Source organism: Pleurodeles waltl, chromosome 11 (assembly GCF_031143425.1).
Source record: "Pleurodeles waltl isolate 20211129_DDA chromosome 11, aPleWal1.hap1.20221129, whole genome shotgun sequence".
NCBI classification, from domain to species: Eukaryota; Metazoa; Chordata; class Amphibia; order Caudata; family Salamandridae; genus Pleurodeles; species Pleurodeles waltl.
The window spans coordinates 380,027,669-380,042,291 of NC_090450.1; the positions used below are offsets into that span (position 1 = coordinate 380,027,669).

Below are 14,623 nucleotides of genomic sequence, written 5' to 3' on the forward strand. Positions count from 1 at the left end.
ACCCCTCACTCAGCATAGACACTGCTTGCCAGCTTGTGTGTGCTGGTGAGGACAAAACGAGTAAGTCGACATGGCACTCCCCTCAGGGTGCCATGCCAACCTCACACTGCCTATGCAGTATAGATAAGTCACCCCTCTAGCAGGCCTTACAGCCCTAAGGCAGGGTGCACTATACCATAGGTGAGGGCACCAGTGCATGAGCACTGTGCCCCTATAGTGTCTAAGCAAAACCTTAGACATTGTAAGTGCAGGGTAGCCATAAGAGTATATGGTCTGGGAGTCTGTCAAACACGAACTCCACAGCACCATAATGGCTACACTGAAAACTGGGAAGTTTGGTATCAAACTTCTCAGCACAATAAATGCACACTGATGCCAGTGTACATTTTATTGTAACATACACCCCAGAGGGCACCTTAGAGGTGCCCCCTGAAACCTTAACCAACTACCTGTGTAGGCTGACTGGTTTTAGCAGCCTGCCACACTCGACACATGTTGCTGGCCACATGGGGAGAGAGCCTTTGTCACTCTGTGGCTAGTAACAAAGCCTGTACTGGGTGGAGATGCTTATCACCTCCCCCTTGCAGGAGCTGTAACACCTGGCGGTGAGCCTCAAAGGCTCACCCCCTTTGTTACAGCGCTACAGGGCATTCCAGCTAGTGGAGTTGCCCGCCCCCTCCGGCCACGGGCCCACTTTTGGCGGCAAGGCCGGAGGAGATAATGAGAAAAACAAGGAGGAGTCACTGACCAGTCAGGACAGCCCCTAAGGCAACCTGAGCTGAAGTGACTCTGACTTTTAGGAATCCTCTACCTTGCAGATGGGGGATCCCCCCCAATAGGGATAGGAATGTGACCCTCTCCCCTTGGGAGGAGGCACAAAGAGGGTGTAGCCACCCTAAGGGCTAGTAGCCATTGGCTACTGCCCTCCCTGACCTAAACACACCCCTAAATTCTGTATTTAGGGGCTCCCCTGAACCTAGGAACTCATATTCCTGCAACCTAAGAAGAAGAGGACTGCTGAGCTGAAAAACCCTGCAGAGAAGACGGAGACACCAACTGCTTTGGCCCCAGCTCTACCGGCCTGTCTCCCTCCCTTCTAAAGACACTGCTCCAGCGACGCTTTCCCCAGGACCAGCGACCTCTGAATCCTCAGAGGACTGCCCTGCTCTAGAAGGACCAAGAAACTCCAGAGAACAGCGGCCCTGTTCAACAAAGACTGCAACTTTGTTTCCAAAGAAGCAACTTCAAGACAACTGCGTTTCCCGCCAGAAGCGTGAGACTTGCTACTCTGCACCAGACGCCCACGGCTCGACTTGTGGAGAAACAACCCTTCAGGGAGGACTCCCCGGCGACTCCGAGACTGTGAGTAACCAGAGTTGCCCCCCCTGAGCCCCCACAGCGGCGCCTGCAGAGGGAATCCCGAGACTCCCCCTGACCGCGACTGCCTAACTCCCAGATCCCGACGTCTGGAAAAGACCCTGCACCCGCAGCCCCCAGGACCTGAAAGATCGGAACTCCAGTGCAGGAGAGACCCCCAGGAGGCCCTCTCCCTTGCCCAGGTGGTGGCTACCCCGAGGAGCCCCCACCTTGTCTGCATCGCTGAAGAGACCCCTTGGTCTCCCATTGATTCCAATTGAAAACCCGAGGTGTGTTTGCACACTGCACCCGGCCGCCCCCGTGCTGCTGAGGGTGTACTTTCTGTGCTAACTTGTGTCCCCCCCGGTGCCCTACAAAACCCCCCAGGTCTGCCCTCCGAAGACACGGCTACTTACCTGCTGGCAGACTGGAACCGGGGCACCCCTTCTCCATTGAAGCCTATGCGTTTTGGGCACCACTTTGAACTCTGCACCTGACCGGCCCTGAGCTGCTGGTGTGGTAACTTTGGGGTTACTCTGAACCCCCAACGGTGGGCTACTTGGACCCAAACTTGAACCCCGTGGGTGGTTTACTTACCTACAAAAACTAACAAATACTTATCTCCCCCAGGAACTGTTGAAAATTGCACTGTCTAGTTTTAAAATAGCTATATGTGATTTATTTGAAAAGTATATATGCTATCGTGATTATTCAAAGTTCCTAAAGTACTTACCTGCAATACCTTTCAATTGAAGTATTACATGTAAAATTTGAACCTGTGGTTCTTAAAATAAACTAAGAAAATATATTTTTCTATACAAAAACCTATTGGCCTGGAATTGTCTCTGAGTGTGTGTTCCTCATTTATTGCCTATGTGTGTACAACAAATGCTTAACCCTACTCCTTTGATAAGCCTACTGCTCGACCACACTACCACAAAATAGAGCATTAGTATTATCTCTTTTTGCCACTATCTTACCTCTAAGGGGAACCCTTGGACTCTGTGCATACTATTCCTTACTTTGAAATAGTGCATACAGAGCCAACTTCCTACAGTGTGTCATTATCAATCAATCAATATTTGTAAATCGCAGCTACTCACCCGTGAGGGTTTCATTACTTCTGATATTAACAGTATGAGGGTCATAATAGTGTTGTTTTTCTATACTGTGTTCCTCATCCAGCAGGCTTAGAAGGCATTTTGTTGGGCCTGTTTGTCAGTGGTGGAGATGGTAGTTGAGAGGGACATGGTGAGTTGTGTTATTTTTGTAGAGTAGCCTTGTTGTGTAATAGAAATGGGGATGTGAAACTATGAAGAGTGGCATGTTTTGTATTTTGTTTATGTCTCTTTAGGGTGGAAGGAGTATCGGTTAGGGGTGATGGCAGGACATGTGGGTCATATTCTAAGGCTCTAAATTGTACAATGGATGAGAGGCGGGTAAATTAATGTTGCTGTTTTGGGGTGTTTATGGTGGATGTTGGTAAAGACTAAGAATTTTGGAATAAAGTTGGTTCAGGATCTGTATTATTTGTTTAGTCATGAGGGTGGGTGTATCAGGAAGTATTAAGAAAGTGGGTGTTATTTTGATGTGCTGGTGTGTGTGTTTTGTTTAGTGGGGTAGAAAGAGGAGATATTGATGTGGTTTTCTGTGAAGGATCTGTATGTGAGTTCCTGCTGGTGAGTGGTATTTCAATAGTACAGTGTGTGCTCATGTGTTTGGGAGAAGAGTGTATGTGGTGTGTAAGAGGGGATGGACAAGAGTTATGAGTGTTTGGGTTATATATGATCACTGGAAGAGGCAATATGTGTGGTGGAGATGAGTGTACCAATTGTATGGTTGTGTGTAATTCGTAACAAGAGGAGGGTGTTGGTGGATGGTGTGATGGAAGGCTGTGAATAGGTTTCATCATGATAAAAAAGGGGGAGTTAGGAGAAAGTAGAGGATAGATCTGGTGTGTTGTATGAATAGGGAGTGTGTGTCTCGATACATTACAGATACATATAATGTGGCCTTGTGTTGTGCTGGTGATGCATGGATGTGTTAGTGGTATAAGACAGAGACGTGTTTTGTATGAGAATGAAGGTGACAGTGTTGTAGTTGTGGTAGAATTGTGTATGGGTGTAGTTTGTAGTGTTTTGTAGAGGTTGTTGAGACACTGAAATCTGTATAAAGTTTGTGTTGTGTGAGTAGAATGCCTTTGCTGATATTGTGCTTGGATGTTTTTGATGTGGAAGGCTTAAGATGGTAGCTGTTGAGTGGAAAATTGGGCAGCCCCTCTGGCCCTAGGCCCAACCAGTCCCAAACAGACAGCTGCCCTTTTCCTCTCCGCCCTTCACCTTGATGCCCTGAACCGTAGACTTGAATAGCACTATTGATCAATGGAACCCTAGCCCTAATCAACAATGGAAGATTGGCTTGGGTCAAGGATGTACTACAAAATTAATCTGTAAATCCAGTGATTGTAATGCAGGCTGATGGGGTCCACAGGGCACTGTATTATTTATCTGAGACAGTGAGCTCCATGGGATCCCTCTTGGAAAACACCTCTAGATATTTGAATCTGTTCCTTCAACCATATGTCACAAGATTACCATCATATTTGAAAGTTCTACAGATTTCTTTAAAAAGCTGGATGGTGTGCCATAAGGATCTGAGTACATCATGGTCAAATTGGATGTTGCATCGCTATATACATCTATCAAACATGAGGATGGATTGCCCATGTCGCTACTTTTTAAGGGGCAGACCAATTGAGTATCCTTTTTAGGAAACATTATGCACTTTATAGGATAGAACACTTTATTCGTCCTCCGTAAGTTGAACTCCTCTTTTATATTAATGTGTGGATATGTGAAATTTTTCTGAAGTTACCTTAAGCCCTGTCCAAGAAGTGAAATAAAATATAGGGGATTAACACACTTTGCCTCAACTCAATATGAGGTAACTGAAGTGTAATGGAAATGAATATCCATTTTTCCTTTTAAGGGAATACCACAAACTTTTTCTTGCTGCCAAATAATGCAATGAGAGTATGAAATACCTTAAAGATTCCATCTAAACCCTGACATCTCTCTTGAAAGTATCACAATTGTAACAATTAAAACACTGAGGATAAATATCTTAAAGTAGTCATGTTTATGGGCATATAGTAAGTAAATGTCCCCTCTTTTACGGAAAAGTCTCTGACCATTATATTTTTTTTTAATGGTGTAAGGGGAGCAGGAAATATATCCCCACCTTAGCAAGTATAGCCCAATCAGCCCTCAAAAAAAGAGAAGGAAGGATTATCTATTTTTAGATCATGTGGCCATTTGGATTGTATACAGTGATTCATAGCGTCCAGTGGAGGGAGGATAACAACATAGAAGACCCTAGGAGAGTGAATATATTTGATTTATCTGTATTTGGATAGGAGAGCGCAATGCTCTTTATGTGGATGAGTGCAATTTGATTTGCCATTATTTGAAAATATGATGAACTTTTTTTTTTTTTTTTAACAATGTGATCATGGAGAATACATTGGGCTTCTACATTATAATACTGTGTACAATTTGGTTTATCCTTAATTGAAAATACGAAGAACTGTAATAGTATCATATGCATTCTGATGCTTGGTGAAATGTAATAATGTGGAATGTATTGGGGTTCTTACATCATGATATACTGGGTTTTTGAAGGAGAGTTATTCGACTTTGGGAAAGGATAAATGTATATGAAGCACTTTGGATTTGGAATATGACCAACAATTGAGCTGATTGGCGAAGGTTTATTTCTTGACAATATGGCGTAGAAACAATAAGAAATGCTTATATGTGGCATAAAAGAATAAGTGTGGAAAATATGCATTGTATAATGTATTGCGGAAGGTATGCCTGTTATCAGACATCTGCCCAGGCTGGACAATGGATACTATGGCATTGCATGAATATGAAGAGGTTGGTGTTCCAGTTGTCTAGAAATGGACGAAGGATAAATGGTGTTGGTTAACACAAAAAGAGTCACAGTAATCACAATACAGGCCCAGTTGGAGGCGCCTTACTAAACGTGTTGGCCGTCACTTTTTCCTTTTAACTCATTTTACTTTGACTATTGAAATTACTTTGGGTTCAATGCTGTGCTAACCCGTGCCACGGTTACTGCTAAGGTGGAGAGTCTACAGTGTGAGGAGAACTATATTATATAAGATATATACATCCTTAAAACATATTAACGTCTTGTGCCAGGTGGGAGAGGAATTCAATTTCTTGATAGTGGATCTGGTACTCCTAGATGATTATGTTTGTTGCCTAGAGCTTTGACACACTTGTTGATCTTTTGAAATTGTTAGATGTTATAATTATTTTCAGCAATGGACCAACTTTGTTTGAAATGCACTAACACTACTAAGGGTAAACAATTATGCATATCATTTATTGTTGTATGTACGTATATGTACACATTTCTGGGCTATGGAGCTTCGTTGTGTAAAATGTGTGTTTTATATATGTTTTTGTAAAATTCAATAGAACACTTAAAAAGCCAAACAAGCACTTCCCGATTACCCAGTCACTATGTAGACCAGATAACGAATTACTGAGAAGACAAAATCTCATAGCACCAACGCCATTACTAAGTCAGGCATGATAGTGGTGTGTCAGCTTTTCAAATGTCCCTGACAAGAACGGACAACCAGACGACAATCACAGTAATATGGAGTCAAGATTGCTTAGTAGATCTTAAAGACAGCAAAAAAAATTCAACGTAACCCACTAATTGAGAGCTCCAAATGAGGATACAGGTGAGTAAACCTTGCAAAAATGAATTATTAGAGCAGGTTCAATAAAGGAAATAGCAAAACAATGATTCAATACTCATATTATCACTTACTGTAACTATAAGACAAATACCCATCATTCGTAAAAAACAAAAACAAAAAACAAAGAAAAGGTGTTTGGGACAGGCTTCTTCCTCTTTTAGAATGGACAGAGTGTCTAGTATTGGGAGGAGCCATACTGTAAGGATGTGCAATATAACTTGGATAGGTAGTCAGTGTTGTAGATGGAGTCACCATGCTCAATAGCTAGGAATTGGGACGTTGAAGACTGATGAATAAGGAATGCACTCTAAGCACACAGATAAGAAAATAACTCTACCTTTGTGAATGTTCCAAGTCCTTCTGTGACAGTCTTTGCACTCTGCAACTTGGTATGGCTTCCGATGGGACCAAGGGGTGGCATTGAAGCAAAAAGGGAGTCCTCCGGCTACAGAAAACATGCATAAAACACATACGCATAGCACAATTATTAAACAAGCATTTGCAATGTAATGGGTCTTGTATTTGTTTGAGTTAGAACTACATGCATTATAAATTCATACCAGGACTTTTCTTGCCTCATAACTTGGTCAATCCTGCCTCATACCCCCGCCATTTTTGCTCGGCTGGTCCATTTTCTGCCTACCATTTTGGTCTGCGGTCTAGTCGTTAGGCAACCATTTCTGGATGCACTACTTAAACGTCTCCCCGTGCCGGATGCGCGCCGAAGGCAAGCCTGTCCGCACCCGGGAGAGGTCAGTTATGCTGCTGGACAGACCCTGTAAAGGTTAGTTTACTCAGGCCAATAGTTGTTAGCTTATAATAACTTCCCTATGAACTTATCCCACTCGGCCTATACAGCTGAATCCGTAAATTGCTCATGCCACAGCTGCCTCTGGACTGCTTTGCATGACCTGCCGTCACCCACCACTAACGGCACAAAATACTTAGGAATACTCTTTTTGGTCAATTGTCGTTCCTTGCCCGCTCATAGCCTCCATATCTTTTCTCTTTTAGAAGATCATCACCCAGACGCGCTATTTTTGACACAGACACGGCTCAATGGAATCCCTTCCTCGATATATTAAAGGTCCTACCTCAGGACTATTTAATCATTTGTTTGGACAGACCCCAGGCCAGAGGGGGAGGTATTGCCATCATCCAAAAAAAGTCCTTTAAATGCTCCACTACCCCCTTAGATATCCCTGGATGCGAAAGTTTGCTTTTCTCTCAATATCTCAGTGCAACATTCACCTTCTCAGGAATACTCATCTATCGTCCTCCCGGTTCATATGGTAACTTTCCACAGGCCCTGCCAGACTTTGTAGAGGCCATCCCTTGCAAAACCCCTATTTTACCATACTCTGGGATTTTAATATTCAGGTCGATAATATGCACTGTTCTTCTGCCAAAGCACTTGTTTCAAATTTGGCGGCTCTAGATCTAACTCAGCACATCACGGGACCCACCCATCGTAAAGGCCACACCATCGATCTTATCTTCAGTAACCTTTCGGATCTTTCCCTCTACACTCCTATGCCTCTCATCTGGACAGATCACTATTTACTTTCATTTACACCACCCTGTGGAGCTTCCTCCTTTCACCAACTCCCCATAGAGATAACCTCTCACCAATGGTCAAAATTAGATTCTAGAAGATGGCAGGACATTCTGTGTTCTTCATTTTCTAGCCACAATGAACCTAACTCTGATCATGTAGAATGTTTTAACAATTGGATCTCCACTTCCTTAGACACTCTTCTGCCGGTCAAAACAACTATTAAAAGGCTCAAGCATAAACCTAAACCTTGGTTTACATCACAACTGCTGGAATTAAAAAAAGAGTGCAAGAAGCTAGAAAGAAGTTGGAGAAGAGAGAACAGTATTTCCTAAAAAAGAAAAGTATATAGGGCAGCTATCAGAATTCATCATGACTGTATTAAATCAGCTCAATCTTTATTCTAGAATAGAACGTTCGGCCAATTCTCAGAAGGAAATTTTCCATATCCTCAAAGAACTTACCTATATATCCCCAGATGATTCGCCCATAGAGGCTTCTATCGAGCATAGTAATAACCTGGCAGCTTTTTTCCAGGAAAAGATCACTGATATTTACTCCTCTTTTCCGGCCATATGTAGCCACAAAACCGATAGGAATCAGCACATTAGTGCTCAGCCTTCATCGGTTTCGCTTGCAGCCTTTCAGCCCCTGACAGAGACACTGATCACAAATTGTCTTCACAGTATAAAATCAGGATTCCCCCTTGATCCTGCTCCTCCCACTATTCTTGCGCTGGCCTCCAAAATAATTTCCCCTCCTCTGACAAATATTCTTAACCATCTTTTAATCTCAGGATTTTTACCTCAATCCCTCTAACATGCTGTCGTCAAACCTCTTTTGAAAAAACCTAAAATTGACCCCACTCTGTTTAGTAACTACAAGCCCATCGCTCTTCTTCCAATTCTGGCTAAGATTATGGAAAACCATGTCAAAAATCAGCTGGCACGTTTCCTTGAGGATCATGAACTTCTAGACTTTACTCAAATGGGATTCAGACCCCAACACAGCACAGAATCAGCTTTATTAGCAGTCACGTAAAGTACTCACCAACTGTTAGATAGTGGTGGGCACGCAGCCATCATTCGGTTAGATCTCAGTGCCGCTTTTGACACTGTAGATCACAACATTCTCCTTCAAAGACTTTCCACCATAGTAATAGAAGGCACAGCATTGGTCTGGTTTTCTTCATTTCTGAAAGGCAGAACCTTTCAAGTTCTCGACCGCTCATTTCTGTCTAAAATACTCCCCCTTACAAATGGTGTTCCTAAGGACTCTTCTCTGAGACTCACTCTTTTCAATATCTATCTTTCTTCTCTAGCTAAAGTCGTTAAACCCCATGGCCTGTCTGTGGTCACATATGATGATGATACACAATTAGTAGTTTCTCTCTCTAATCCCATGGATCCCTCTCTTACGAATTGTAGGAGGCTGGCCTGGCTTGTAGTGGGTACCAGAGGTACTTACACCTTGTGCCAGGTCCAGTTATCCCTTATTAGTGTAGAAGAGGTATTTCTAGCAACTTAGGCTGATAGAAGGTAGCTATGGCAAAGCAGCTTAGGCTGAACTAGGAAACATGTAAAGCTCCTACTATACCACTGGTGTCATATGCACAATATCATAAGAAACACAATACACAGAAGTACTAAAAATAAAGGTACTTTATTTTTATGACAATATGCCAAAAGTATCTCAGTGAGTACCCTCAGTATGAGGATAAGTTATATACACAAGATATATGTACACAAACCAAAATTATGCAGGTAATAGCAGGAAAAGTAATGCAAGCAGTGTAAAGTTACAGTAGATTGCAATAGGAGCACATAGGTATAGGGGCAACACAAACCATATACTCCAAAAGTGGAATGCGAACCACAAATGGACCCCAAACCTATGTGAGCTTGTAGAGGGTCGCTGGGACTGTAAGAAAACAGTGAGGGTTAGAAAATTAGCCCACCCCAAGACACTGAAAGGTAGGTGTAAAGTGCAACTACTACCCCCAGAGAGCACAGAAGTTGTGATAGGGGGATTCTGCAGGAAGAACAAACACCAGCAGTGCAACAACAGTGGATTTCCGGACCTGAGTACCTGTAAGACAAGGGGACCAAGTCCAATAGTCGCGACAGTGTCGAGAGTGGGCGGGAGCCCAGGAAATGCCAGCTGAGGGTGCAAGGAAGGCGCCACCTGTTGGAAGAAGCTTGGAGTTCTGCAAGAAAGAAGAGAGCTAGGGACTTCTCCTTTGGAAGACGGATGTCCCACGTCGCGATGAAGCTTGCAGAGGTGTTCCCACGCAGAAAGACTGCAAACAAGCCTTGCTAGCTGCAAGGGTCGCGGTAAGGGTTTTTGGGTGCTGCTGTGGCCCAGGAGGGACCAGGATGTCGCCACTTGGAGGAGGAGACAGAGGGGGCGCCCAGCCAGTCAGGGAGCCCTCACAGAAGCAGGCAGCACCCGCAGAAGTACCTGAACAGGCACTTGGAAGAAGAGTGAACCAGAGTCCACGCGAAGTCACAAAAGGGAGTCCCACAACGCCGGAGGACAACTCAGAAGGTTGTGCACTGCAGGAAGGAGTGTCTGGGACCCAGGCTTGGCTGTGCACGAAGGAAATCCTGGAAGAGTGCACAGGAGCCAGAGCAGCTGCAAATCACGCGGTACCCAGCAATGCAGTCTAGTGTGGGGAGGCAAGGACTTACCTCCACCAAACTTGGACTGAAGAGTCACTGGACTGTGGGAGTCACTTGGACAGAATTGCTGAGTTTCAGGGACCACGCTCGTCGTACTGAGAGGGGACCCAGAGGACCAGTGATGCAGTCTTTTGGTGCCTGCAGTTGCAGGGGGAAGATTCCATCGACCCACGGGAGATTTCTTCAGAGCTCCTGGTGCAGAAAGGAGGCAGGCTACCCCCAGAGCATGCACCACCTGGAAACAGTTGAGAAAGCCGGCAGGATGAAGCGATACAAGGTTGCTAGTAGTCGTCTTGCTACTTTGTTGCGGTGTTGCAGGCGTCCTGAGCAGTCAGCAGTCGATCCTTTGGCAGAAGGTGAAGAAGGAGATGCAGAGGAACTCTGATGAGCTCTTGCATTCGTTATCTGGTGAGATCCCCAAAGCAGAGACCCTAAATAGCCAGAAAAGGAGGTTTGGCTACCTAGGAAGGAGGATTGGCTACTAAGAGAGGTAAGAGCCTATCAGAAAGAGCCTCTGACGTCACCTGCTGGCACTGGCTCACTGTTTCGAAGATGGCAGAGGTCTGGGACACACTGGAGGAGCTCTGGGCACCTCCCCTGGGACGTGCAGGTCAGGGGAGTGGTCACTCCCCTTTCCTTTGTCCAGTTCTGCGCCAGAGCAGGGCTGGGGGATCCCTGAACCGGTGTAGACTGGCTTATGTAGAGATGGGCACCATCTCTGCCCATCAAAGCATTTCCAGAGGCTGGGGGAGGCTACTCCTCCCCAGCCTTCACACCTATTTCCAAAGGGAGAGGGTGTTGCACCCTCTCTCAGAGGAAGTCCTTTGTTATGCCTTCCTGGGCCAGGGCTGCCTGGCCCCCAGGAGGGCAGAAACCTGTCTGAGGGGTTGGCAGCAGCTGCAGTGGAGACCACGGAAAGGCAGTTTGGCAGTACCGGGGTTCTCTGCTAGAGACCCGGGGGATCATGGAATTGTCCCCCCAATGCCAGAATGGCATTAGGGTGACAATTCCATGATCGTAGACATGTTACATGGCCATGCTCGGAGTTACCACTGTGACGCTGTACATAGGTAGTGACCTATGTACAGTGCGCGCATGTAATGGTGTCCCCGCACTCACAAAGTCCGGGGAATTTGTCCTGAACGATGTGGGGGCACCTTGGCTAGTGCCAGGGTGCCCACACACTAAGTAACTTTGCACCCAACCTTCACCAGGTGAAGGTTAGACATATAGGTGACTTATAAATTACTTAAGTGCAGTGATAAATGGCTGTGAAATAACATGGACGTTATTTCACTCAGGCTGAACTGGCAGGCCTGCGTAAGAATTGCCAGAGCTCCCTATGGGTGGCAAAAGTAATGCTGCAGGCCATAGGGATCTCCTGGAGCCCCAATACCCTGGGTACCTCAGTACCATATACTAGGGAATTATATGGGTGTACCAGTATGCCAATGTGAATTGGTAAATTTAGTCACTAGCCTGTTAGTGACAAATTTGGAAAGCAGAGAGAGCATAACCACTGAGGTTCTGGTTAGCAGAGCCTCAGTGAGACAGTTAGGCATCACACAGGGAACACATACAGGGCACATACTTATGAGCACTGGGGCCCTGCCTGGCAGGGTCCCAGTGACACAGACTAAAACAACATATATACATTGAAATATGGGGGTAACATGCCAGGCACGATGGTCCTTTCCTACACAAATCTTTCCCTCTGCTTGGCCGATGTAGCCAAATGGATGACTAAGTCCAAACTCAAACTTAATGACGGAAAGTCCGAAGTAATGATTGTGGGCAATTGTGCCCTCTCTAACTTCTTCTGCCCCCTAACAATCACATAAAGAGTTTTGGCTTCTGGCTAGACCGTCGCCTCACGACAGAGCAGCAATCTAAAAAGATCTCTTCATTTTGCTTTCGCCTTTTAAGAACTCTAAATTTTAAACCTCCTACCTCCTTTTGCCAAAAGAATTCTCAACCAGGCCCTGATACTTGACTGGACTATGGTAATTTCCTTTTTCTCAGCTCTCCTGGTTATGTAATAAGGAGACTGCAGGTTGTACAAAATGCGGCTGCAACATTACTTGTGAATATACCCAGACATCAATCGGCCAAACCTGTTTGAGTCTCCCTTCACTGGCTATCTATAAAACATCAGATCCCTTTTAAGGCCCTATGCATGATACACAAAGCCCTGCATAATAAATCCCCTAAATTTCTCAGACAAAGCATCTCACCCTACGTTCCAATAAGGACTAAGATCTTCCACCACCCAGCTAGTTCAAATATCACGATTTAAGAGATGTTCATGGGGAGGCAACTCCTTCTCAGTTAAGGCTGCTCACCTTTGGAACTCCCTACCCCTAGAACTTCAACAAGAACCTTTGGAACTACATTTCTGAAAAACAAATTAAATACTTTTTTATTTTCATCATAGTTCCTTCTCTTGGGTTTTCTGCTTCTGGGTTGTTACTTACCTTTTAGCGCTGGGAGGCCTTCGGGTAGCCTTGCGCTTCACAAATTATTTAAACTAAACTAAAACTAAACTCACAATATGGTCTTTTCCTGCCACACAATTCCATTGGCCCTGCATATAACTAAAGCACTTCCATTTACCTTCTTCCTCTATCTGCAGCCAAAAATGAAATTGTTGCCATTTAGTATCCTAATTTAAATCTGTCATGCTAATTGTAATGGAATACCACTTTCACCACCCACCATCAGAGTTGCTGGCTGGCTAACACAATTCCCAAAAAAAGGTCACACACGAGAAATTAACTAGAAGGATCATCCAAACACATCAGGTGTTCAAAGAGTCATAGTGTAATAAGGATGTTAAGTTGGCCTGAATCATGGTCATTATTGCAATAAGGAGAGATTTATAAATCTGGCACAGTGAAAATAGCATTTGTAATAAACATGGCCATGTAACCATATAGTTAGCCCCTAGAGGGCATAACAACATGAAAAGAAAATGATCAAATGTAATGCAGTTATATTTATCACCTAGAGGGTGAAGTGCATTTTACATTTTCAGGACTAGCAGGCCTACTGCAATGATATTACACACAATACCCTTAAAACACAAACTACTCTCACCTGTAAAACAAAAGCTCCAGCCATGAGAGAGGTTAAAAAGACATGGAATGGTGGAAGGGGTTATTATTTTAGGGTCCCCACGAACGTAGTGTGGGAACCCAGAGATAATCTAGAAAGAAAGCAAAGCCCGTGGTGAACGTTTTGAAGGTGGTCCCATTGTCCTAGGACCACCAAAGGCTGAGTTATGACCAAAAATGTTTTGTAAAAGAACGCCCTGCAAAGCATTATGGAACGACCCAATACAGTGAATATTGTAATTGTATTTATATAGTGCTTGCTACCCCTGATGAGGCATCAAAGCACTTTTCGGCGAGTAGCATGCTACTCCAGAACCCAAAATAATTGGTGGTGGATTAGTATAGGGAGATATGAGTACAGTATTAGCATGAGTTGATTTGACCGGAGGATGTGTGTGTTTGTAAGTTGGATTTAATGGAGTGATGAAAGGATAGAGGAGGGAAGAATCCGGAAGTGTTAACTGGGAGTTTATAGTAATAGGATGAGGCTTGTGATGAGTAAAGGAGAGATGAAGGAGGGACGAGTCTGTAGAAAGGGGTTAGGGTGATCATAGTAGTAGAAGGGACTTTGGATGAGTCAAACGTGGAATAAATGAGGAGAATTTAGCAGGGTTGTTCCGGAGTTTAGTAGTAAACTGAGGTTTGGGGTGAGCCAAGAATGGTAGAGGAGGGAAGAGCTTAGGTAGCGTAATTTTGGAGATTGTAATTATAGCATAGGTTTGGGGTGAGTTAGAGAGTAGGGATGGAGGATAGATTGATAGAGGTTTAGGGTGATGCTCGTAAAGCTTACAGGAGTAATTCTTTGCTTTTGTTTTTCTCTTGTACGCTAGGAATAAAGTAATAGCTACGTAAATACATATTAAGGGAATATATGTGTAAGGAATATAATAATGATATAATAATTTGAGATTTAAAGTTGAATTGGATAAACAGACTTTCAAGATTTGCAATACTTGAAGTTAATTTAATTGTGTACTCTTCTAATATTATTTTATCTTTCCTCAATATATCAATAGTAAAATGTTTGCAGATATGTAGTTATCATTTGCTCACTGTGATAAATAAAATGAAAACAGAGAATCATAAGTATGTAATTTTACAACTTGGCATGATCTATGAA

At 44.0% G+C, this 14,623-nt stretch overlaps 1 protein-coding gene across 2 annotated transcripts in view; it reads right to left on the reverse strand.

Annotated features, from left to right (window-relative positions):
- The window catches only part of YEATS2 (YEATS domain containing 2), a 1,667,962-nt gene that overhangs the window by 1,065,217 nt on the left and 588,122 nt on the right, over nucleotides 1-14,623 (reverse strand). For both annotated transcript variants that reach the window (XM_069213699.1, XM_069213698.1), the window contains exon 13: nucleotides 6,492-6,599. In XM_069213699.1, the coding sequence (XP_069069800.1) occupies nucleotides 6,492-6,599 (108 nt within the window). The remainder of the gene's footprint in view (nucleotides 1-6,491; nucleotides 6,600-14,623) is intronic.